The 26580-nt window shown below is 42.2% G+C and overlaps 2 protein-coding genes across 2 annotated transcripts; both read left to right on the top strand.

Annotated features, from left to right (window-relative positions):
* The first annotated feature begins 21089 nt into the window (after nt 1-21089).
* Nucleotides 21090-23805, top strand: LOC9633663 (pectin acetylesterase 5). The gene is made up of 10 exons (XM_002965345.2): nt 21090-21220; nt 21291-21361; nt 21410-21634; nt 21686-21766; nt 21818-21939; nt 21992-22106; nt 22170-22247; nt 22311-22538; nt 22588-23006; nt 23168-23805. Exons 1-9 carry the CDS (start codon nt 21094-21096, stop codon nt 22693-22695), a joined length of 1155 nt encoding a protein of 384 aa, XP_002965391.2. The 5' UTR covers nt 21090-21093; the 3' UTR covers nt 22696-23006; nt 23168-23805.
* Nucleotides 22953-23599, top strand: LOC9633662 (lipoxygenase homology domain-containing protein 1). Its single transcript, XM_002965344.2, has 2 exons — nt 22953-23006; nt 23168-23599. The coding sequence occupies exons 1-2, from the start codon at nt 22953-22955 to the stop codon at nt 23597-23599; spliced, it is 486 nt and encodes a 161-aa protein (XP_002965390.2).
* Nucleotides 23806-26580: the final 2775 nt, after the last annotated feature.

Here is a 26580-nt window from a genome sequence, read left to right as displayed (position 1 = left end):
ACAAGTGTTTGAGTTGATCTAGCATATCTAACAGTTTTAAATACTTGTTTCTTTTTCTAAGGTGATTTGCTTGGTACAAGGTGGGAAGGGTCGTATTGTTTCCTTGGTGTTTGCTGGAAATTTCAGGCAAACTAAACAATTTAGTCAATTTAAAATTTACAAATAAATTGGCAGATTGGTCTAGGTTCAAATCCCACTCTCAACATTTATTAGTACTAGGGTTGAGGGTTTTATTTAGGGCAGAATGGAAGCCTGAAGTTTTCTCTTTTCACCCGCATTGTCTCTAAGGATAGTATGGAAAACAATCAGGTATTTTATATGCATGTCTTCATCCTTTGTGCTTTCACTTACAAAAAAGTTTTCATGGCAGAAGGCAACCACATCAGCTCAGGTGGCATCCGAGTTTGTAAGGAACGATGAGACTGCTCAAACATGTCTTCGTATTGTTCAGTGGCTCAAGAGCTTGGTAGCCAAGGAAAAAGAAGGTAAAACTCTTCCATGGACAACATGCATGGCTACAAATGTTATTGTTACAGAGGACTGTGGGACTACACTCTAAAGCTACAAAACATGCAGTCATAAAAAATAAAAAAAAGTCGAAATCTACTTTGGAGTTAAGAGTTTTTCTTAACAAGGTTTTGTTTCAGAAAATGGCTAGAGCTTTCTCGCCGACATCCTTCAAGTGTGATCGATTCATCTTCCACTTGGCCACAACAGGCTCGTGGTGTTATCCACTTGTTTCAAGAGCTGTACTCTAGGTATGCATCTCGTTTTTTATCATGAACTCGTTTTATCATGGATTGGTGCTAACTTTTTACTTGTCTCGTATTTGTGACACTCTCTAAGGAACAGCATCGACTTAAATACAGGTAAGTTTCCTGTTTCTAACAGTTCGTTATTGTTTTCCGTTGAAACAGACAGATGCACCGTGCACGTCGTGGTGTCTGACACAGCAGCCTTAATGGAAATGCTGGAAACGTGGACTGGATTCTTCCCAGCCGAGAGAGACGACAGTTCTGACATCAAGTATGTACTCCTTGATCATGCTGCTGCCTTAAGCTGTGTTTCTGTCAGGCCACACGGGCATCCTCATATTCCGTTTCGACGCACATTTGGTCCTCGTTTTGCGGTCGATTCTTCCGGAAGGACTTTAAGGGGTGAGGCCTGAAATTGTCGGAGATTTAAATCCTGATGAACACGGATTATGGATTGTCACTTCCATCTTATAGGTACATTACTTTTATATTCAGACAACATGAGGACGAGCTCATTGGTCCTTGTGCTTCTCAAACCCACACTTGTAGCTACAGTGACAGGTACTGTATTTGTTTGTCTATATCGATCTGGTCGGCGCTCTATATGTTAAAATTCTCTTCTCGGGAGAAGTCATGTGAAATCAAAACATCTCAATCTGTGCGATTCCGAGCTGAGCTAGCTTGCTCTTTTGCTTTGCACAGCACAAAGTATATTGCTGGTAATTGAATAGTGATGCTGCTGTTAATTTTTTTGTCATTCGGTTGCACTCACATGTTACTACATAGAGATCTTGCGAACGTCACTATGGTGTAGTGTAGAGGTCCTAGAAGGCGTGCAAGCACTTTTTGGACGGTATGTTGCTGCTTGTTTTTGCTTTTTCTTTTCTGGTGCTTGGTTCTTTTAGCAAGAATGTTTTTCTCAGGGTTTTATTCAAAGCTACTTTTTAGCATTTTGAATAATTATGACTGTTTAATTAAGTATAACCCTAACCCCACTGGAAAAAAGATTCGACAACAATTTGATGCATATTCAGGTTGTTAGGGTTATTATTGACATACATGGATCAAAGGTTTCCATTCAAGCAACTTGTGGGTTTTTTGAATTCCTTTAGCTTGGGTGAGAAGCAACACAAAAGGTTTAGCCTTAGGGTTAATAACACCATTTCTCTCCCGTCCTCTCACTCTCTCTTTTTTGTTTTGATGTCAGGGTGGCAAGGGTGATATACTATAGCAGCACAGTGTGGCCGTGGCTGCGGCAGTGGGAGGGCAAACAAGGTAGGAGCCTCCATCAATCCATATGCAGGAGCAGACTCGGGAGAAGCTATGATCGGAGAGGGGCCTGGTTTGGGTGCAGCCTTAGGAGATGCCGTGATCAGAGAGGGGCCTACTTCAACTGCAGGAGATCAAGTTGCCGTGTTCAACGGGGTAAACCCTCGACTAGGTGTTGAGGATAGTGCTGCTGTGAGAATAGTGCGAGGCTGCAAAGAGGGATCCAAGGGCAGGAGACCCTCATCATCCTCCGAGTCCCAAACGTAGACTTAGTAGGCCTCCGGATATGGTCTGGAAATACATCTTCTACGACTCTTTAGCACTCAGGGAGAGGAACTTGGAAAACACCGAGGCAGATCCTTGACGTTTCAACACCGACAAAGCTAGTTGGGAGGCAGTGGTTAGGTGTGTCTTATGCAAAGGTCCCGTGAAGGGAATTGGACCTATGGGGATCAAGAGGCATCTTTGTATCTTCTACAAGGAGAAGGAGGACATAGGTTACTACATTGCTGACATAAGTTTGCATTGCAGGCCAATACAAGAGTTCAGTGAGGAGTTTGTGTCTATAACAAGGAACAATATTGAGACGTACAACATCAAGCTTGTGGAGTTTAAACAACATGGCAGTGGTAGAATGACATGGTTCAGCAATCAAGGAGTTTCAGGGTCACAGCAATTGGATGAAGATGCCTACAATGTTGGAGGATCGACATCAACTCCTCAAGCTAGTGGGAGTATTGAACACAGGCCAAAATTGAACATGTTTGCCTTTCCGAGCGATAACGACAACAAAGCATGGGAATGGATAGAATGTTTGGAGGGTGAAGACTAGGTTGATGCAGAGCAGTTGTGGCAGCAGGTTCGAGAGACTGAGTTAGCTACAATTGGCTGCATCTCTGTGGGTGGTTTACGTGCAGCTAGGAATCAGATCGATATAATAGTGTCTACTACATCGCCTTAGACAAGTTCAACAAATTGTATCTTGCAGGAAACAATAGCTCTCAAAGGAATCACAGGAAGGGTGTTGACCCTTGAAGAACTTAGGGCATGGTAGAAGGAGTATGCATTGGGAGTTTATATCAAGGCCAGAGCGTTCAACCTAGTAGTTGGTAGACATGCCCAATGCGGTTCCATGTTTCCTTTGCCTTTGCTGAAGGCTTTGCGTGAAGACTTCTTGGATGAGATATACCATGAAACGGTTGAGCGCATTGATCAACAACTTGAGAAAGCTACAGGTGCGTACAGCCCACGACTGCCTTGCTTAGTAATGGACAGTTGGAAGACAGTTAGTGGGTTGCATATTTAGAATATTATGATCGTTGATGCAGCACACCATGAAGAGTTTTTTTGTGGCTCATTTGAGTGCTATGAATCTTTAGGTATGTGTTGTTTTTTCATGTAACGTCCAATTAACTTGTTTGCTTTACAATGCAGTTGATATCTTGTATAGCAAATTGAAGAGTGTGGTTTTGGCTATAAATACTCGGGTACTTGCTGATGACGCAAATGTAGCCAAAAGCAACATCCCTGGTAGTGGAACATATTACATGATCAAATGCGGCGTATAGAGAGGAAGTGTGGATTATCATCAATAGTAACGGACAATGCGGCCAACATGTGGCTTGTTGGATGCAAATTCAAAACTGAGTTTGAAGATATGTGGAGTGTTCCATGTTAGTGTCATGCTCTGAACCTTGTACTAATGTCTTGGGCAGGTTTGGACAACATCAAACAATATCTAGACATAGGGAAGTGTATAGTTCAATTTGTGAAGAACTCCACTCGTGTGCATGCTTTTTATCAAGTTCAGCATCCTAAGTGGCAATTCGTCAGACCTGTCATTACTCGGTGAGTATTAGAGTTGTGTAATTGTCTGTTACTGACTTTAACACTTTTTTTGTTTCTTTCACAAGTTTGGAAACTATTATTACATGCCCAGGTGATTATGGGAAGAGTGTGGAGCATTGCAGAGGTTGTTTAGGAATACTAGATTTAAAGATTGGCTACGAAGCCAACTTGCAACAACAACAAAGACTACTAACCAAGCCATGACAGCAGTGGAGGATTTTAATTTCTGGGCGGGTGTTGAGAAGGTGATGCAGTTGATAGAGGTGGTGGTGATGGCAATCAAGTTCTTTGATCGCTCAGTTTCAAACATTGGCTTTGTGTGGCAAGCATGGCATTTTTTTAAGTTCAAGATAGCAACAGTTACAGGTTTCAATGCAGAGGACAAACAACAGCTTGAAGACTTTCTATAGAAATGGGAGGATCAGTACATGAGATCCTATGACTTGTTTGGGGCAGCTTGGTGTATAAATCTGCGTTAGAGGGAGGATAGGAATAGATAGGAAGCAATAGCAGCATTCAATCGTGTTCGACATCATTTCTATCCAAATGTTGAAGATGCCCACAAGCTAAATCAGGAATACTTTGCATATGTCAATGGAACTAGCCCCTTTTCCATTGCAAACAGCTGTGATGCACAAGAATTGCTTGAGAAAGGCAAGGATGGAGATTCACCTTGGCATGTTTGGGCCTCTGCGGTCAGTTTCAGCTATGAGTCAAGGGAAGTGCTTTGGAGGTTTACGTGCTATATTGGTTTAACAACTTTGAATTCTGCAGCTGAGTAAAATTTTAGTACATACAGCAACATCTTGACACTAAAGCAGAACAAGTAAGCCCTTTGTTCATTTATAAACATGAAGAACTTGTTTGACATTGGTGTCACTTGCCTATATGTAGACTGCATCCAGAGCGGGTTGAGAAGCTCGTTCATATTTAACAAAACCATCGAATTTGGGATAGGAAGGAATCTAAAACTTCTTGCAACTCTGCAACGTGGACTAGAGGAGAATTTGATATTCCAAAAGAGAACGACTCTCTAGTTGTAGGAGGCAATGGCACAGGCCACACAACCATAGGTTTCAAGTCCTATGCAGAAGTTGACATTGATGATTCCATGCTTGAAGACGAAGATGATGACTTCAACCGGGATTCTGGTCTTAGGTTAGCTCATGGGAAGTAAGCTTCTTTATTTACTTCTATCCAGGTTGATAGCATGCAATACTATGCAATGACAATGAGATTAGTGGCCCTAGGGACGACATGGACCAGATAATTGGTGTGGAGACCTTACTTGCATCTCCCATGCCTCCTCCTTTCAAGCGCAAACATCTAAATGAGGGAGATTTGAGTGCCATTGTAGTCAGAAAAAGGAAAATCCGTTTGTTAACTGATTTGGACCAGCCCAGTACTAGCAGTTTAGAGCAACAATTGGCATCACTTGAAATTTTTCATGAATTGCCTAACATTAACATTGTTGATTCATAATCAAGTTGGCACGCATGTGCCGTTTTTTAATTTTTAGGCTGCTTAAGGAAATTGTTGGCTCGGCTGCTGTCGGCGATAGACTTTTCAGATGACACTAATTTGTATAAAAGCTTAACATTTTCTCTGCCAAAAAGCCATTTCAAATGGCTTTTTCGCAGCCGAAATAAAACACTGGTTTTTCTTGTGACGCACATCAATCAAAGTTATAGAAACCTTCACTCCACCGAAGAACAAGCAAAGTCTTGAGCTATTGTGAAACCAGGTCTTGATGCAGTTACTGCTCTTTCCGTTCCTTCACAGTAAGTTATCCTTCACATACGTAGCAAAGAAAAGTTCACAATGAAACCTTCAAATTTGTGGCACTTTTTGAGATTGGATTTCCTTGGCATTGGAGGAACTAGGAGTAAAGTAAAAGAGAACCACAAAGAGCGTTTAGCTAGAAAAGCTATGGCATTTTTGCAGTATTTCCACTGCAGTTTTTGCTAACCATTGCTGGGATTTTCACTGCAGTTTTCGAAACCATTGCTAAGCACTGGAGCTTTCCAATCTCGTCCAGATAAGGAAAAAGAAAGACCGTAAGCAAGGCCATGATAAAAAGAGAGTGATCATCATGATTGAGAGATTGAGAGCATGATGTTGCGAGAGAAGGAAAAAAGAGACCATAGAGACAAAACACACATAAAAGAGACGGGCATGCTTTTGTTGGTTTAGTTCTTCCATTATCTTAAAAAGAGCTTGTTTGTGGAATCCCTAAGGATGAGGGTGGCAGCATTATTGTTGCTCTTCTTTGCTTCCTTCCTGCTGGATTCATTTCTGATTTCCATCTCTCAACAGCAGGCGGCAGTTATCGATGTCTTTGGCCATGAAGTGAGAGGAGGCGGCACACAATCTCGATCTCAGCAGGTTGAGCAATGACAAGATCACAGAGTCTCGGTGGTTTTGGCTCAGTGTCGAAGCCTTAGGTTTCACTCTTGCCTCCTCCCTAGCATAGGCATTCTCGCCATGGATTGGTAAGGTTCTCTGGCCATGGATCTTGGGACTCGTTGACCGTGTTGGGACGATCTTCTCGCAATGGGTATTGGTGCCATTGGCTATTCTCCGAATTGCTGCACTTGGTTACTTTCATCCGAGTTATCTAAGAAAGGGTTAGTCAATGGGCAGCAGGCCCCATCCAACTGCCGACAGCCCAGATCTCGCAGCCACAATTGGAGGAGCAGGCTGCGCCTCCTACTACTGCTCTTGCCACGCAATAACAAAAGCCCATGGTTTTGCTATCTACTCTAGTGTTCTCCCTTGTGAATGTGATTGCCATGGTGTAGAAATGGGTGTTGGCAAGGTTTATTCAAAACTACTTTTTGGCATTTTGAATAATTATGACCGTTTAATTAAGCATAACCCTTGAACCTTTAACCCCACTAGAGAAAAGATTCAACGGCGATTCAACGCATATTCAGGTTGTCAGGGCTATTACTAACATACATGGATCAAGGGTTTTCATTCAAGCAACTTGCAAGTTGTTTGAATTCCTTCAGCTTAGGTGAGAAGCAACACAAAAGGTTTAGCCTTAGGGCTAGTAGCACCATTTCTCTCCTGTCCTCTCACTCTCTCCTTTTTGTTTCAATGTCAGGGCAGCAAGGGCGATATACTGCAGTAGCACAGCATGGCCGCAGCTGCGGCTATGGGAGGGCAAACAAGGTAGGAGCCTCCATCAATCCATTTGTAGGAGCAGACTCAGAAGAAGCCGTGATCGAAGAGGGGCCTAGTTTGGGTGCAGCCTCAGGAGACACCATAAAAAAGAGAGACTGTGAGCGGGGCCATGAGACTACATTAGGACGATCTTCTCGCAATGGGTATTGGTGCCATTAGCTATTCTCTGAACAATTGCACTTGGTTACTTTCATCTGAGTTATTTAGGAAAGGGTTAGTCGATGGGCAACAGGCCCCATTTAGCTACCGACGGCCCAAATCCCGCAGCCGCAGCTAGAGGAGCAGGCTGCACCTCTTGTTGCTCCTCCTGCCACAAAGTAGCAGAAGCCCATGGTTTTGCTATCTACTTTAGTGTTCTCCTTTGTAAACGCGATTGCCATGGTGTAGAAATGGGTCTTGGCAGAGTTTTATTCAAAACTACTTTTTGGCATTTTGAATAATTATGACCATTTAATTAAGCATAACCCTTGAACCTTTAACCCCACTAAAGAAAAAGATTCAACGGCGATTTGACGCATATTCAGGTTGTCAGAGCTATTAGTGACGTACATGGATCAAGGGTTTTCATTCAAGAAACTTGCGAGTTCTTTGAATTCCTTCAGCTTGGGTGAGAAGCAACACAAAAGGTTTAGCCTTAGGGCTAGTAGCACCATTTCTCTCCTGTCCTCTCCTTTTTTGTTTCAATGTCAAGGCGGCAAAGGTGAAATACTATAGCAGCACAGTGTGGCTGCAGTTGTGCCGTGGGAGGGTGAACAAGGTAGGAGCCTCCATCAATCCATCTGCAGGAGCAGACTCGGGAGAAGCCATGATAGGTGAGGGGCCTAGTTTGGGTGTAGCCTTAGGAGACGCCGTCATCGGAGAGGGGCTTGCTTTGGCTGTAGATGATCAAGTTGTTGTGTTCTATGGGGTAAACCCTTGGCCAGGTGTTGAGGATAGTGCTACTGTGAGAACAAGGCGAGGTTGTAAGGGAGACCAGAGAGGGATCCAGGGGCAAGAGACCAACCCTCATCATCCTCCAAGTGCCAGAGGCAGACTTGGTAGGCCTCCGGATATAGTTTGGAAATATGTCTTCTGTGATCCTTTAGCACTTAGGGAGAGGAACTTGGAAAACACCGAGATGGATCCTCAATGTTTCAGCACCAACAAAGCTAATTGGGAGGCAGTGGTTAGATGTGTCTTATGCAAAGCTCCTGTGAAGGGAAATGGACCTATGGGGATTAGGAGGCATCTTTGCAGCTTCTACAAGGAGGAGGACATAGGTTGCTACACTGCTGACATAAGTTTGTGTCGTAGGCCAATACAAGAGATCAGTGAGGAGTTTGTGTTTATAACAAGGAACAATATTGAAGACTTTTTGGAGAAACAGGAGGATTAGTACATGAGATCCTGTGACTTGTTTGGGGCAGCCTAGTGTGTAAATCCGTGTTATAGGGAGGATAGGAATAGACAGAAAGAAACATCAGCATTTAGTCGTGTTCAACATCGCTTCTATCCAAATGTTAAAGATGCCCACAATCTAAATCAAGAGTACTTTGCATATGTCGATGGAACTACCCCCTTTTCCATTGCAAACAGCCGTGATGCACAAGAATTGCTTGAGAAAGGCAAAGATGGAGATTCACCTTGGCATGTTTGGGCCTCTACGGTCAACTTCAGCTGTGACTCAGGGGAAGTGCTTTGGAGGTTTGCATGCTATATTCTTGGTTTGACAACTTTGAATTTTGCAGCTGAGTGGAATTTTAGTACATACAGCAATGTCTTGACACTAAAGCAGAACAAGTAAGCCCTTTGTTCATTTATAAACATGAAGAACTTGTTTGACATTGATGTCACTTGCCTATATGTAGACTGCATCCAGAGCAGGCTAAGAAGCTCGTTCATATTTACCAAAACCATCAAATTTGGGATAGGAAGGAATCTAAAACTTCTTGCAGCTCTGCAACGTGGACTAGAGGAGAATTTGATATTCCAAAAGAGAACGACTCTCTAGTTGTAGGAGGCAATGGCACAGGCCACACAACCATAGGTTTCAGGTCCTATGCGAAAGTTTACACTGATGATTCCATGCCTGAAGTCGAAGATGATGACTTCAACCAGGATTCTGGTCTTAGGTTAAGCTCATGGGAGGTAAGCTTCTTTGTTTACTTCTATCCAGGTTGATAGTATGCAATACTATGCAATGACAGTGAGATTAGTGGCTCTAGGGACGACATGGACCAGATAATTGGTGTGGAGACCTTACTTACATCTCCCATGCCTCCTCCTTTCAAGCGCAAACATCTAAATGTGGGAGATTTGAGTGCCATTGTAGTCAGAAAAAGGAAAATCCATTTGTTAACTGATTTGGACCAGCCCAGTACTAGCAGTTTAGAGCAACAATTGGCATCACTTGAAATTTTTCATGAATTGCCTAATATTAACATTGTTGATTCATAATCAAGTTGGCACTCATGTGCCGTTTTTTAATTTTTAGGCTGCTTAAGGAAATTGTTAGCCTAGTTGCTGTCGATGATAGACTTTTCAAATGATACTAATTTGTATAAAAGCTTAACATTTTCTATGCCAAAAAGCCATTTTAAATGGCTTTTTGGCAGCCGAAATAAAACACTGGTTTTTCTTGTGACACACATCAATCAAAGTTACATTGGAGGAACTAGGAGTAAAGTAAAAGAGAACCACAAAGAGCACTCAACTAGAAAAGCTACAGCATTTTTCCAGTATTTCCATTGCAGTTTTTGCTAACTATTGCTGAGCATTGGAGCTTTCCAATCTCGTCCAGATAAGGAAAAAGAAAGACCATAAGCAGGGCCATGATAAGGAGAGAATGATCGTTATGATCGAGAGATTGAGAGCATGATGTTGCAAGAGAAGGAAAAAAGAGACCATAGAGACAAAACACACATAAAAGAGACGGGCATGCTTTTGTTGGTTTAGTTCTTCTATTGTCTTAAAAAGAGCTTGTTTGTGGAATCCCTAAGGATGAGGGTGGCAGCATTGTTGTTGCTCTTCTTTGCTTCCTTCCTGCTAGATTCATTTCTAATTTCCATCTCTCAACAGCAGGCGGCAGTTATCGATGTCTTTGGCCATGAAGTGAGAGGAGGTGGCACACGATCTCGATCTCGGCAGGTTGAGCAATGACAAGATCACAGAGTCTCGGTGGTTTTGGCTTAGTGTCGAAGCCTTAGGTTTCACTCTTGCCTCCTCCCTAGCACAGGCATTCTCGCCATGAATTAGTAAGGTTCTCTGGCCATGGATCTTGGGACTCGTTGACTGTGTTGGGACGATCTTCTCGCAATGGGTATTGGTGCCATTGGCTATTCTCTGAATTGCTACACTTGGTTACTTTCATCCGAGTTATCTAAGAAAGGGTTAGTCAATGGGCAGCAGGCCCCATCCAACTGCCGACGGCCCAGATCTCGCAGCCACAATTGGAGGAGCAAGCTGCGCCTCCTACTACTGCTCTTGCCACGCAATAACAAAAGCCCATGGTTTTGCTATCTACTCTAGTGTTCTCCCTTGTGAATGTGATTGCCATGGTGTAGAAATGGGTGTTGGCAAGGTTTATTCAAAACTACTTTTTGGCATTTTGAATAATTATGACCGTTTAATTAAGCATAACCCTTGAACCTTTAACCCCACTAGAGAAAAGATTCAACGGCGATTCAACGCATATTCAGGTTGTCAGGGCTATTACTGACATACATGGATCAAGGGTTTTCATTCAAGCAACTTGCAAGTTGTTTGAATTCCTTCAGCTTAGGTGAGAAGCAACACAAAAGGTTTAGCCTTAGGGCTAGTAGCACCATTTCTCTCCTGTCCTCTCACTCTCTCCTTTTTGTTTCAATGTCAGGGCAGCAAGGGCGATATACTGCAGTAGCACAACATGGCCGCAGCTGCGGCTATGGGAGGGCAAACAAGGTAGGAGTCTCCATCAATCCATTTGTAGGAGCAGACTCAAAAGAAGCCGTGATCGAAGAGGGGCCTAGTTTGGGTGCATTTGATATTCCAAAAGAGAACGACTCTCTAGTTGTAGGAGACAATGGCACATGCCACACAACCATAGGTTTCAGGTCCTATGCGAAAGTTTACACTGATGATTCCATGCCTGAAGATGAAGATGATGACTTCAACTAGGATTCTGGTCTTAGGTTAGCTCATGGGAGGTAAGCTTCTTTGTTTACTTCTATCCAGGTTGATAGTATGCAATACTATGCAATGACAGTGAGATTAGTGGTCCTAGGGACGACATGGACCAGATAATTGGTGTGGAGATCTTACCTGCATCTCCCATGCCTCCTCCTTTCAAGCGCAAACATCTAAATGAGGGAGATTTGAGTGCCACTGTAGTCAAAAAAAGGAAAATCCGTTTGTTAACTGATTTGGACCAGCCCAGTACTAGCAGTTTAGAGCAACAACTAGCATCACTTGAAATTTTTCATGAATTGCCTAACATTAACATTGTTGATTCATAATCAAGTTGGCACGCACGTGCCGTTTTAAAATTTTTAGGCTGCTTAAGGAAATTGTTGGCCTAGCTGCTGTCGGCGATAGACTTTTCAGATGACACTAATTTGTATAAAAGCTTAACATTTTCTATGCCAAAAAGCCATTTTAAATGGCTTTTTGGCAGCCGAAATAAAACACTGGTTTTTTCTTATGATGCACATCAATCAAAGTTACAGAAACCTTCACTCCACCGAAGAACAAGCAAAGTCTTGAGCTGCTGTGAAACCAGCTCTTGATGCAGCTATTGCTTTTTCCTTTCCTTCACAGTAAGTTATCCTTCACATATGTAGCAAAGAAAAGTTCACAATGAAACCTTCAAAACTGTGGCACTTTTTGAGGATTGGATTTCCTTGGCATTGGAGGAACTAGGAGTAAAGTAAAAGAGAACCACAAAGAGCGCTTAGCTAAAAAAGCTACGGCATTTTTGCAGTATTTTAATTGCAGTTTTTGCTAACTATTGCTGGGATTTTTGCTGCAGTTTTCGAAACCATTGCTGAGCACTAGAGCTTCCCAATCTCATCGAGATAAGGAAAAAGAGAGACTATGAGTGGGACCATGGTAAGGAGAGAGTAATCATCATGATCGAGAGATTGAGAGCATAATGTTGCGAGAGAAGGAAAAAAGAGACCATAGAGACAAAACACACATAAAAGAGACGGGCATGCTTTTGTTGGTTTAGTTTTTCCATTATCTTAAAAAGAGCTTGTTTGTGGAATCCCTAAGGATGAGGGTGGCAGCATTGTTGTTGCTCTTCTTTACTTCCTTCTTGCTAGATTCATTCCTGATTTCTATCTCTCAACAAGAGGCGGCAGTTATCGATATCTTTGGCCATAAAGCGAGAGGAGGCAGCATCGATCTTGGCAGGTTGAGCAATAACAAGATCACGGAGTCTCGGTGGTTTTGGCTCAGTGTCGGAGCCTTAGGTTTCACTCTTGCCTCCTCCCTGGCACAGGCATTCTCACCATGGATTGGTAAGGTTCTCTGGCCATGGATCTTGGGACTTGTTGACCGCGTTAGGACGATCTTCTCGCAATGGGTATTGGTGCCATTGGCTATTCTCCAGACAGTTGCACTTGGTTATTTTCATCCGAGTTATCTAAGAAAGGGTTAGTCAATGGGCAGCAGGCCCCATCCAGTTGCCAACGGCCCAAATCCCGCAGCCACAACTAAAGGAGCAGGCTACACCTCCTACTGCTCCTACTACTGCTACTGCTGCTGCTGCTGCTCCTACTGCTCCTCTTGCCACACAATAGCAAAAGCCCATGGTTTTAATATTTACTCTAGTGTTCTCCCTTGCAAATGCGATTGCCATGGTGTAGAAATGGGTTTTGGTAGAGTTTTATTCAAAGCTACTTTTTGGCATTTTGAATAATTATGACCGTTTAATTAAGCATAACCCTTGAACCTTTAACCCCACTAAAGAAAAGATTCAATAATGATTCGATGCATATTCAAGTTGTCATGGCTATTACTGACATACATGGATCAAGGGTTTTCATTCAAGTAACTTGCGGGTTCTTTAAATTCCTTTAGCTTGGGTGAGAAGAAACACAAAAGGTTTAGCCTTAGGGCCAGTAGCACCATTTCTCTCCCATCCTCTCCTTTTTTGTTTCGATGTCAGGGTGGCAAGGGCGAAATACTACAGCAACACAGCGTGGCTGCAACTACGCTGTGGGAGGGTGAACAAGGTAAGAGCCTCCATCAATCCATTTGCAGGAGCAGACTCGGGAGAAGCCGTGATAGGTGAGGGGCTTGGTTTGGGTGTAGCCTCAGGAGACACCGTGATCGGAGAGGGGCTTGCTTTGGCTGTAAATGATCAAGTTGCTGTGTTCTACGGGGTAAACCCTTGGCCAAGTGTTGAGGATAGTGCTGCTGCGAGAATAGGGCGAGGCTGCAAGGGAGAATAGAGAGGGATCCAAGGGCAAAAGACCAACCCTCATCATCCTCCGAGTCCCAGAGGCAGACTTGGTAGGCCTTCGGCCCTAAACCGTTTGCAAATACGTCTTTTGTGATCCTTTAGCACTCAGGGAGAGGAATTTGGAAAACACTGAGGCGGATCCTCAATGTTTCAGCACTGACAAAGCTAGTTGGGAGGTAGTGGTTAGGTGTGTCTTATGCAAAGGTCCCGTGAAGGGAATTGGACGTACGAGGATTAGGAGGCATTTTTGCAGCTTCTACAAGGAGAAGGAGGACACAGGTTGCTGCACTGCTGACATAAGTTTGCGTCACAGGCCAATACAAGAGTTCAGTGAGGAGTTTGTGTCTATAACAAGGAACAATATTGAGACATACAACATCAAGCTTGCAGAGTTCGAACAACATGGCAATAGTAGAATGACACAGTTCAGCAATCAAGGAGCTTCAGGGTCACAGCAATTGGATGAAGATGCCTTCAGTGTTGGAGGATCAATATCAACTCCTCAAGTTAGTGGGAGTATTGAACGCAGGCCAAAATTGAACATGTTTGCCTTTCTGAGTGGTAATGACAACAAAGCATGGGAATGGATAGAATGTTTGGAGGGTGAAGACCAACTTGATGCAGAGCGGTTGCAGCAGTAGGTTCGAGAGATTGAGTTAGCTACAATTGGCTGCATCTCTATGGGTCGTTTATGTGCAGCTGGGAATCAAATTGATATAATAGTGTCTACTACATGGCCTCAGACAAGTTCAACAAGTCGTATCTTGCAGGAAACAGTAGCTCTCAAAGGAATCACAGGAAGGGTGTTGACCCCTGAAGAACTTAGGGCATGGTAGAAGGAGTATGCATTTGGAGTTTACATCAAGGCCAGAGCATTCAACCTAGTAGTTGGTAGACATGCCCAATGCGGTTCCATGTTTCCTTTGCCTTTGCTGAAGGCTTTGCGTGAAGACTTCTTGGATGAGATATACCATGAAACAGTTGAGCGCATTGATCAACAACTTGAGAAAGCTATAGGTGCGTACAGCCCATGATTGCCTTGCTTGGTAACAGACAGTTGGAAGACAGTTAGTGGGTTGCATATTCAGAATATTATGATCATTGATGCAGCACACCATGAAGAGTTTTTTTGTGGCTCATTTGAGTGCTATGAATCTTTAGGCATGTGTTGCTTTTTCATGTAACATCCAATTAACTTGTTTGCTTAATTAATAATTATGACCGGAGTTTGTGTCTATAATAACAATATTGAAGACTTTCTGGAGAAACAAGAGGATCAGTACATGAGATCCTGTGACTTGTTTGGGGCAGCCTAGTGTGTAAATCCGCGTTACAGGGAGGATAAAAATAGACAGAAAGAAACATCAGCATTTAGTCGTATTCAACATTGTTTTTATCCAAATGCTAAAGATGCCCACAATCTAAATCAAGAGTACTTTGCATACATCGATGGAACTAGCCCCTTTTCCATTGCAAACAGCCGTGATGCACAAGAATTGCTTAAGAAAGGCAAGGATGGAGATTCACCTTGGCCTGTTTGGGCCTCTGCGGTTAGCTTCAGCTGTGACTCAGGGGAAGTGCTTTGGAGGTTTGCATGCTATATTCTTGGTTTGACAACTTTGAATTCTGCAGCTGAGTGGAATTTTAGTACATACAGCAACGTCTTGATACTAAAGCAAAACAAGTAAGCCCTTTGTTCATTTATAAACATGAAGAACTTGTCTGACATTGGTGTCACTTGCTTGTGTGTAGACTGCATCCAGAGCAGGCTGAGAAGCTCATTCATATTTACCAAAACCATCGAATTTGGGATAGGAAGGAATTTGAAACTTCTTGCAGCTCTGCAACGTGGACTCAAGGAGAATTTGATATTCCAAAAGAGAACGACTCTCTAGTTGTATGAGGCAATGGCACAGGCCACATAACCACAGGTTTCAGGTCCTATGCAGAAGTTGACACTGATGATTCCATGTCTGAAGACGAAGATGATGACTTTGATTGGGATTTTGATTTTAGGTTAGCTAATGGGAGGTAAGCTTCTTTGTTTACCTCTATCCAGGCTGATAGTATGCAATACTATGTAATGACAGTGAGATTAGTGGCCTTGGGGACAACATGGACCAAGTAACTGGTGTGGAGAGCTTACTTGCATCTCCCATGCCTCCTCCTTTCAAGCGCAAATGTCTAAATGAGGGAAATTCGAGTGCCACTGCAATCAGAAAAAGGAAAATCTATTTGTTAACTGATTTGGATAGTACCAGCAGTTCAGAGCAACAACTGGCGTCACTTGAAATTTCTCATGAATTGCCTAACATTGACATTATTTATTCATAATTAAGTTGGTATGCACATGCTGTTTTTAATTTTTAAACTGCTTAAGGAAATTGTCGGCCCGGCCACTGCCAACAACAGACTTTTCAGATGACACTAATTTGTATTAAAGCTTAACATTTTCTCTGCCAAAAAGCCATTTCAAATGGCTTATTGGCGGCCGAAATAAAACACTAGGTCTTGGACACTCACGATTTGGCTCTAATTGTTACTATGTTGATGGCTTTATCTATGGTTTTCTTCCTCTACTTGTTCAATATGAGAGTTGTGGAGTTCGAGAGAATGGTGGCTGAAGGGCATGGCAGTACTGGTTGGTTCCTTCTATCCTTTCATGGGTGTCATTTGCCGCATCAAGAAAGTGAAGGCATGGGTGATTGCCAGTGTTTAGACATGGTGGCTGCCTTTGCTCCATTTGTTATTTGCATGATCTACAGGCTTCCCTTCGATTGAGATGTTTCCTCCGTGCTCTTTGTGGTGTGCTCTTTTTTTTCCGCAGTCACCTGGATTATCTTTAGATGGATTGTTGAATTCCAGCTTCTGCATCTAGGTGGAGCATTCATTGCCACTGCTATCCAGCTCATGTACTTTGCGACTTTCTCTGAGACAATTTGTGCTTGCTGTGTTGCAAGGTAAGAAAATCATTGAATTCTGTCTAACAACATTCTCGTTTAATCAGGGTATGTGCTTCTTGAGTCAAGCTCTACAAAATCTAAAAAGAGTATGTACTTTTAGAGTGAAAAATAGTGTTTGTGCTTCTAGAGAGCCTATCGCATATATAACTATGTAACAAAGTGTTGTTAAATCTGAGTCTGAAATAAAAAATAGAAAAATCTATTTTGCAACCACAATTTTAATGGAGTTAAAACCAGAAATATTTCGAAAACCTGGAGTGCAAACTTGCTGTGATAATGTAGATCTCGTTTTCCATTTAATTCTTTTAACAAAAGTATATATACTACTCCATAACTGAAGTGAATTATACTACAATTGTAAGTGATTTGTGACTCAATAATTAACACAAAGAAAACATCAAGTTCCAATTAAAACAGTAATAAAATTAGTAATTAAATGTATATTTCTGTTAATTATCAAATTAAATTTGTATTTTTAATGATTAGATTATATCTTGTTTCAAAAAGCTACCAATGTTTGATATATTTTTCATTTCTACTTGCCAACTTGTTTGTTAAAGTATGTTTCATGTTTGATACTAGAAACCAGGAGATCAATCTTTTGGGGATGTGAAGCTTGGGAGATGGAAAAATCAAACCCCACAAAAAGATCAACCCTTTAATAGTATTGTATTCAAGCTAGATTTATTTATGAGTTTTATTTAATAATTTTTTCAGTTATTAGCTAGGTGTTATATCGGTCACAATTCATTGTTTTAAAACTGATCTTGGATTCTTATGCAAGGGCATAATCATTTATAGATATCTTTCATATTTAACATACAAAATAAAATGTATATATGTATATACATTATATTTACACTATATAAAACGTTTTCTCTCTCTATTTGGAATCAAGGGTAGAGGAAGTATTTCAATGAATACCCAAAGATGATATGGAATATTCTTCTTCACTAAATTTTTTCAACCCTAAGTAGGTGATACTTAAGGATTATTAGAGGCCATACTTATACAAATTCACAAACCTTATTAGGACAAAAAAACCTTAGTTCAACTTATATTAGGTTGTGTTAAATAGTCTTTGATTATCAAAGAACAAAAAGTAAAGTAAATTAGCCCTAAGAAAGTATTAAACCCAAGTTTATAAGAGTTAAACCACTAACTAAAAATATTCAAGTTATTTAGTCCACCTTTATTATTTTATTTGATATCAAATAGAATAACTCTTCAAAAAACTAATATTAGATGCTTATAAAGAATTTGATAGATTTTTAATATGGTTTAATATGTCTTCAAATTGATTCTAACTTTACTTTTTGTTAAAATTAATTTATAAAATTTCAATTATACTTTAGAAAACCTATAGGAAATGGTTGAACGCATTCATAAGAGAGTGGTGAGTTAAAGGTACACATAGTAAACGAGATTGAAGCTCAAGAAGACAAACAGTGGGTTAGAATGCTCATGCTGACCCGAGTAACCACATGGTTATTAGAGCGATCATGCAATTCTCCCAGTTCTATGAATTATACGGTCTGGTGGCACGAGGGTGCCACAATCTCTGGATCAAAAACAAGTTTTTGCAGCTAAAATGTAGAGTTTTGGAGGAGAGAACATTGGTGGTAAAAGAGGTTGTGAAACAGAAAGCTACGTCAATTGTTTTATCTGTAACTCTCAAAGGTGGCTGAAACTTGCCGTCAAATGGCACTACATCAGGAAGGGGAATATAACTGGGAAGAATGGTTTCACATTGAGCGTGAAATGGCATGCCAAGACCAACTTTGCTCAAGCTCACATGAAAACGCATTTTGCAAGAGGCCAGCTTTGATCGTCAGGGATGCCTATATGATACGGTATCACACTTGTGCTTGAATCACGGTGTGCACCACAACAAAATCTTTCCTAAGAACTTTTGCTACAGAGATGGAGTTTACAGTCTCATTGATTGGGGACTGGCATCTGGGCATTGATTTGATGATCTTCTGGGCATGGTTAACAGAGCCTGGCCGAAAACTCTGGTATATGAGAAGGTGTCACAAATCCCTGATGTTGAGCTCTCACCGGGATGTATGTTTCAGGGCATCCTTCCGTATGATCTTGTTAATGGCTTGGAAGGCCTTTGATTTTGCTGTCTCAAGCTAGCCAATGGTGGAGTCCTTCCTTGGAGCGCTGTAGCAGCTTCTTCGATCTAGGTGCTAAGAACTAGGCACACCATTAAGTTAGAGATGATCAAAGATCCACATTTACTACAACACGGCCAGCTTTCTAAGCCTCTTGTTGAGAGCCGGCTCAAGCGCAATGACTGGTACGTAATAAAAGCTTGGCATTTACATTCTCACTAACATGATATTCATTTGTATATAGGTGTAATGTTCAGTGCTTGATATCCGTTGAAAATGCACTTCTGAAGAAATTTTCAACCAAAGTTGCGAGTAGAGAGATCTATCATGTTCATTACCTGTTAAAAACTTAGTGCTTTCAAGTTTCCCACCAAAGCTGCTCCATCATAATCACTGTGCTTAAAGGTTTTAACACACAATGCTATTATCAATATCATGACAACCACTACAGCGAAGTTTAGATTTGGCTTGATGATGATGAGGGTGAAGGACAGTTTCTATGAAGTATCTCTCCACACAACGAATGGTTCCCGAAAAACATGGAGCTGTCAAATTTTGCAAAATGATGAGATGTGCGAATTAAGTTGTTGTATGAAGCATTAACTTCAAGAATGTCAACGTAGTTAATGAGCTTGAGGCCAAGTCAAGGTAAGTGAGCCCGCTGCATTCACCCAAACTAGCAGGTATCTCCCCTGAGAAGGCATTGGAAGAAAGAACAATGGACTGAACTTTGTTGAAGCCTCCAAGCCATGGTGGAATCTCACGCGTAGGGCCAGCCGCAAGATCAACAGGTAGCTCCCTCCATGTTCATCCCTCTGGAACCATAATCTGTGAGAAGGTTCCAAGTTGATAAGAACTGCAGCCTGAAAAGGGTGCCTATGTTGGGTGGAATCTCCTCTGTTAAGAGATTTTTCGTGAGAATTAAATACGTGAGATTGGTAATTTCCCCAAACTCTTGCGGGATCGATCGAGCTCATTGCGGTCGAGCCTCTGGAAGCCAAGATTCCTGCACAGCTTGAAAGCAGCTTCAGGAATGGGTCAAGAAAGCCTGTTGTATGCAAGAGATAAGCGCTGGAGCTGTGAAAGTGATCCAATTGCTGTTGGTATGGTGCCACTCAGCTGGTTGAAGGCCATGTCCGTTTGTAAAAGAGAGGACAAGTTGCCAAAAGTGCTGCCACGCGATTCATTTTGGTGAGTAAGAAATGTTTGGAGGTGTTGAAGTTTGCTGATATCAGCTGGGATTGGACCTGTGAGAGAATTCTGTGAAACATCAATTTCTATGAGGGAAGTGCACTGGAATAGAGTTGAAGGGATTTGACCGGACAATGAATTAGTGAACAGGATTAGAACTCCAGAGTTTTCCTTGCAGTTGATTGTCAAAAACCCAGCATGTTGAAGCCTTGATAGTCTTGCAAGCTCCAAAGGAAGGCTTCCAGACGAGGTTGAAAGTAACATCTAATATAACCAGCCTGGAACAATTGCCTCAAGTCATCAGATTATTTGGGATGTGTCCTGTAAGTTCATTATCAGCTTCGCCAATTTTGAGGAGTTTGCAATTGACAATGGGATGTTGCCAACAAGCTGATTTCCCCACAGACGACTGAGAATGGACAGGTGCTTTAAACGATTGAAAATATCTGGAATAGTTCCTGTAAGAGAATTTGAGAAAGAGAAATCTCTTCAAGCAACGTGCAATTCTCAAGCTCCTTTGGAATGCTGGACATAAAGCTGTTGCTTGAGAGATTAATATATCACCTCCTGGTTGCATTGGTTCGAGGAGGATTGCATCACGTTGAGATCCTTATGTACCAGGGAAGATAAATAGAGACGCTAAAGTAACAGCAAAAGGGGGGATGGCTGGCCAAGAAGAGGTGTGATTGTACCACTCAGATTTAGATTGTAGAGATTGATCCCTTGAACATAATTCTGGTGATTGGGATGGCATGAAATCCCTGTCCAGTTGCACAGAGGAACTTCTTCTAACCAGCTACTAAGAGGATCAGTTTGCTTCAAAAGCCATCAAGACTCATGGAGAACCTTGCAGAATACCAAGAACAAAAACACAATGCATGGAGCATTGCAAGACATCGCTCTTAAACAATTCAGAGGATCTGGGCAGTTTATAAGGCAAAAGTTACTAACACTCTACAAGTCAAACACTCAACCTTGGTAACTTCACGATGACATTCGTTCTCTATTCGATCGCTTACTTCAAATTCTTTCCGTAAAATGATGCTAACGATTCTCATGTTTGTAATTCAAGTAATTGCACACAAAGAACTAAAACATTCAAAACTAAAGCTTGAATTTTCGTGAAAAGCATTTCTTGTTTGATAGTGCCTGTCTTTCTCGACACATTCTTTGATAGAATCGCCAAGGACGTTGCAGGCAATGCGTGACCCCAACAGGAAACGCGTGATATCTCCACAGGACAAAAAATCACGGGTAGATCTTACAGTTCGTAGTACAGGTTTCACTCATAATATCATTGTTTTCGTTTCCCCATAGATCCATCTTCTTTGGGTATGAATTCTCTTCTCTTTGCATTCCTTGCCCTTGTATTTGGGGCTCCATCTCAGGTCAGCCCCACGCAACTTGACGGTGTTCTTGTGGAGATAACTTACCTCTCAAAGGCAAAGTCATTGGGCGCAGGTGAGTTTTGTTGTATGTAGTGCCAAAGTTTAAACCCGGGAGTTTGTAACATTTGGCTGTGATTTACAAGTCTGCTTGGATGGAAGCGTCCCAGCTTACCATATTGCGCCAGGAGGAGCAAACTGGCTCATTAGTCTGGAGGTATAAGATCGACTACTTACCATGTCAAGTTATGGTTGTGATTTTCAGGGTGGAGGGTGGTGTGAGTCCGAGCAATCTTGTGCTGCTAGAGCTGGAACTGCTCTGGGGAGCTCGGTCAACATGCAAGGCTTTGCAGCGTTTAGTGGTCAGCTCAGCTCCGACCCCAAAGTCAACACCGACTTCCACAACTGGACCCATGTTTTTGTGAGGTACTGCGATGGAGCTTCTTTCAGTGCCGATGTTGCTGAGCCCCTCACTCTACCCTCCGGTCAGGTATGAAGATATATCACAAAAGAAATGATAAAAGTTCTCTTTTTTTAACAGGTTTTGTATTTTCGAGGGAAAAGGATTTTCAAAGCTGTAATTGATGAGCTCAAATCCATGGGATTGAGCGACGCCACCCAGGTATGCTTAAAGTTTGGTGTTACTCGTGAACAATTTTACCATGATATTTAGGTTCTTCTGTCGGGCTGCTCGGCTGGAGGATTAGCCACAGTGCATCGTTGCAATGAGTTGCAAAGCTTTCTTCCTCGAATCAAGCTCAAATGCCTCAGTGACGGTGGATTCTTCCTTAATGTGTAAGACAACGTATGCTAATGTTGAGATTTCTATGAAATCCTGTTCTTGCAGATCAGACATCAGTGGCAACTACTCAATGTCTAGCTATTACAACAGTGTGGTGAAACTGCACCAGCTAGAAAAGACACTGGATTCCTCTTGTGTTTCTTCTAGAGCTGCCACTGAGGTAAGATTTCCATTTTTGTTGTCAGCAAATTGCAAATTTCTGAACTGTGATCGATCATGCCAGTGCTTCTTCCCACAAACAATGAAAGCGTTTGTCCAGCCTCCACTTTTCCTGCTAAACGCCGCATACGATTACTGGCAAGTAAGTTCCGATCGAATGATCACTGATCACTCGTTTGAATATAAATTCCCTGAGTGAATGCAGCTAGAGCACGTAAAAAAGATCCCAAGGGATCAATACGTCTCCTGTATGAACTCGCTGTCATGCCCGGCGGTGAAAAAACTCCAGGAATTCCGGACGAGCATGATCGGCGCTCTTTCGGCGTCAGACTGGAACTACAAGAGCTCGCTGGGAGTTTTCTTCGACTCGTGCTTCACGCACTGCCACGCCCGTGGGGACGACAAATGGAACAATATCCAAGTCAATGGAAAGGTAAGAAAAAAAAAGGAACAATCTCAAACTAAAGCTGGTGTCGGTGCAGTCAGTGTCGCAAACAGTAGGCGATTGGTACTTTGATCGCGATCCACCACAACTGGTAATTGATTGCGCATTTCCTTGCAACCCAACATGCATTCCAGTCTTCGATTGAAAATGCTCTGTTTTAGGGTTGTAGAGTGAGTGCTCTGTTTTAGGGATTTAGAATTTGCTCTGCGTTTAGGGTTCTTGAGAAACTTACATGTGCGGTGACCAGAAACCACATGCCCCATCACATGGGTACATAAAGCTGCAAATTTAATGCGCGAAAAAGCTCTCCTATAACTTGTTCGCGAGAAATTATAGCCACATTCTTTCTCCAAGTTTGCTTGCTTGGACGCTTTCGATTGTTTCTCCAAGTTTCTTGAAAGAATGAGGCTTGTGTTGTTCTTGATCGCGATCACAACGATCATACCGCACACCAATGTAAGAACCCAAAACTTCTTTCATTCTTCTTCTTCTAGGTCTTCTTCTTCCTCTTCTTCCTCTTCTTCCTCTTCCTCCTCCAGTGCTTCTTTCTTCTTCTTCTTCTTGATGATTTCTTTGGAGATCCACTGTGATCTTGATTGTTCGCGTCTCTTTTTCAGGGGCAATGCATATACATGGTGGAAGTTTCCACTGGCGATCGCGAAGGCGCGGGCACCGACGCCGACGTCTTCCTCCGCCTGGCCAACTCCGCCGATCAATCCCTCAACTTCCAGCTCCAGCGCCCCGGGAACAACTTCGAGCGCAATGCCGTGGATCGATTCGTGGCCACCAACGCTTGCATCGGCCGGATCTGCAAGGTGGAGGTGACCCAGAACGGCAAGTACCCGAGCTCCTCGTGGTACGTCAAGGGCCTCAACGTCTCGGTGAGGCAATCCGGGAGCAACAAGTGCGTGAGCCGCGAGATCTTCACGATCGATCAGTGGGTGCGAGACCCAGTGATGGAGCGCGCTGGGAATGGATTCAAGACCAAGTATCACTGGATGCCGGCTTCCAATTGCGACCATGGAGCGCTTCCCAATCCTCGCTGCTAGAACGAAGCTCCAATCCAGGGCCAAGCAAAGTCTTATCCTTGTACGTAGTGGTGTCAGTGATTGAAGGGGGAGGAAAAGAGAGATCCCGGGGAAAAACTCCCGGAGATCTAGTTTATAATAATGTTACTTTCGTGTCAGGGGAAGTTTATAGCGCTTTGGGATATGGACAAATTTTCGTGATCTTAACTAAGAGAAGTTCTCCAAAAGCATAAATTCCGATCCTTTGACAAGGATTCTGTACAGCGAATTTCCTCATGTTCTTGTTCTTGACGATCTTTAGTGTATTGGCTCCATTTCTATTTCTTTGCTGGGTACTCTCGAGCTCCAAAGATTGTGGATCCAATCCTCAGCTTGGTGCTTCCCATCTCGATCTGAGAGGAACCAGCAGCTGCAATCCGAGGTTAGTTGCAAATGAGATGGGGAAGAACTTGGGTCTGCGAGCAAAGGGAGGGATCAATCCGCGTCGCTGTGGAGCATCTCTTCGCCCGGCGTCGCCAAGAGAAGGTTTTAAAACAGCAGAATATGCTTGTATATTAAATGAAGTTAAGATTCCCTTTCCTTTTGCTTAAATAGATTTTAAAGCTAAGAAAAAAATTAGGGTTCATAAGGTTTCTCATGGAATTCTCGTACAAGTGGTGGTATTTTATACTTGCAACTATTTCCTTTTGGGAACTTCTATTTTACATATGCACCATTATTATCACATTTGATTATCCAGAGTGGCATTGCCCACATGGTGTTTCTCACTGTCAAAAGAGCTGTAATGCGCTACACCCAAGTTACCATTGGGGCTCTTTGTCTACATTATATGGTCATGTAAATATTGGAACAAAATACTCTGTTATCCGATATTGGCAATTCCCTTGTTTGATTCCGTTTATATATACACTCCTATTACTTGGCTATGTGCTTGGAGGTGAGCTACATTTATTCTAGAAATACAACTGCTTACCAATTAACTTATTATTGTTTTAGTTGTCATTGGAGTTATCACAGGCTCTCAACACAAGCTATGCATGGTGGCTAGTCTTGTCATTGGGGGTGCAAGTGCGTTTGCAAGCACATATGTTTCAGATCGGTGGTGGTTTTTTGGTTTACAAGTAGTATCTGCAGTAGCACATGCTTCTACAGGAATATATGGATTGAAAAGATGGATCATAGAATATAGGGTGATAGATGAAGAAATCAGGAATGGTAATGAAGGGGGTCTGCTGGCTTTCTTACATATTTCGCTTGGATTTCAGATTTTGTTTCCTTTGATCGACCCCATATGTGACCACATATATTCTGATTGGAGGTGGGGAAATAGGATGGTTTCTATTATGGACTTTCTTCTTGCCGTCCTATTAGTGGTGGAAATGGTTGTATTAGTTAGAAGGATGATAAGTAGCAGACGAGTAACTAATGTTGACACTTGAAAATAATAATATATCCTAAACTGGCCGCTGTCGGGCGGTGGAATTTGTTCACAAGGTGATTCGTCTAGGCATCAATTTCTCTCATGATGTGTGAATGTTTCCCCGTAAGTTTTCTCCGTGAATTCATTTCTGTTTAGCTGCCTGATGTTTTTGGGGTGGGGCAAATCGTGAGTTTCTCTGCACTGGCCTTTTCATGCAGATTGGAGTTTTCTCTTTTTTGATTGTTTGTTTTTTCCCTAGAGATGGAGCTCATGCGTGGATTGATTTCTTTTCTTTGATTTGGTATCACGGTAATACTCTTGCGGAAAAGAACTTGGGAAAAGCTCTCAAGGCCATCTTTCACTACGTTCTGGACAGAGAACAGTCGACGTTGTTCTACCTCAACGATTCCTTACACCTCAGAGTCGGCACCACTCAGCATGGGATCGCTCACCGAATCCAGTGCGGCATCAAGCACAGTACTCTGAAGTTATGCAATTGTTTTTTTCTTTTATTTGTTTCTTCGAAGCTTGTGCCAAGATGGTTTAGAACATCGGTGATTCTAGGTTTTCAATAAAAGAATAGGGTGTTATTTCGTGATCAAAATTCTTTAGAACTTTTGTTTCCTCTGATTTTTCGTTTGCTCGATAGAAAGCAGCAATCTCTTTTCTTTTCTCTTTCGGATTTCATCCGATCGACGATTTTCTTCTTGCAGGTATGGCGCCGCGCTGCTCAAATCCAACCGCATTGATGGAAAGCAGCAGCAGCAGTGCTTCACGATAGCGGAGTTGGACGAGCTCGCCATGGAAAAGATCGAGCAGCTGTTCTGCTGCTGCGATCGTCCATGGCTGCTGCCGCCGCTGCGAGCAAAGGTTTAGCGCCTTTAAACCAGCAGAATATGCTTGTATATTACACAGCTAAACAGAATATGGTTCGTAAGGTTTTCCGTGGACTGGTATTTCATACTTTTAGCTATTTCGTTGTGGGAACTTCTCTTTTACATATATACCATTGTTATCACGTTTTATCCTCCAAAGTGGCATTGCCCATATGGTTTTTCTCACTGTCAAAAGAACTGTAACGCGCTACACCTTGGGGCATTTATTCTTATTATTTCGCTCCTGCAAATATTGGACCAAAATACTCTGTAATCAGATATTGGTAACTCCCTTGTTTGACTCCGTATATATATACGCTCCTATTACTTGGCTATGTGCTTGGAGGTGAGCTACATTTAAATTTTAAAAATACAACTGCTTACCAACTAAATTACTATTGTTTTAGTTGTCCTTGGAGTTATCACAAGCTCTCAACACAAGCTATGCATGGTGGCTAGTCTTGTTACTGGGGGTGGAAGTGCATTTGCAAGCACATATGTTTCAGATCAGTAGTGGTTTATTGGTTTACAAATAGTATCTGCAGTAGCACATGCTTCTACAGGAATATATGGATGGATAAGATGGCGCATAGAAATTAGTCTGTGGAAACGAGAAAACAAAAATTTGCTGAGTATCTAACATTTGATGGATGGATTTTTGGAAACTTTTTTACCTATGATCCCAATATGTGATAGCATATATTCTG

Source organism: Selaginella moellendorffii, unplaced genomic scaffold (assembly GCF_000143415.4).
Source record: "Selaginella moellendorffii unplaced genomic scaffold, v1.0 SELMOscaffold_5, whole genome shotgun sequence".
NCBI lineage: Eukaryota > Viridiplantae > Streptophyta > Lycopodiopsida > Selaginellales > Selaginellaceae > Selaginella > Selaginella moellendorffii.
This window is presented reverse-complemented; position numbering and strand designations above follow the sequence as displayed.

Coding starts and splice junctions, on each gene's coding strand:
- LOC9633663 (XM_002965345.2), top strand. CDS start 21,094: ATGAATTCTCTTCTCTTTGCATTCCTTGCCCTTGTATTTGGGGCTCCA. Junction 21,940..21,991: donor GGTGGATTCTTCCTTAATGT/GTAAGACAACGT, acceptor CTGTTCTTGCAG/ATCAGACATCAGTGGCAACT. Junction 22,539..22,587: donor ATATCCAAGTCAATGGAAAG/GTAAGAAAAAAA, acceptor GTGTCGGTGCAG/TCAGTGTCGCAAACAGTAGG.
- LOC9633662 (XM_002965344.2), top strand. CDS start 22,953: ATGAGGCTTGTGTTGTTCTTGATCGCGATCACAACGATCATACCGCAC. Junction 23,007..23,167: donor CGATCATACCGCACACCAAT/GTAAGAACCCAA, acceptor TCTCTTTTTCAG/GGGCAATGCATATACATGGT.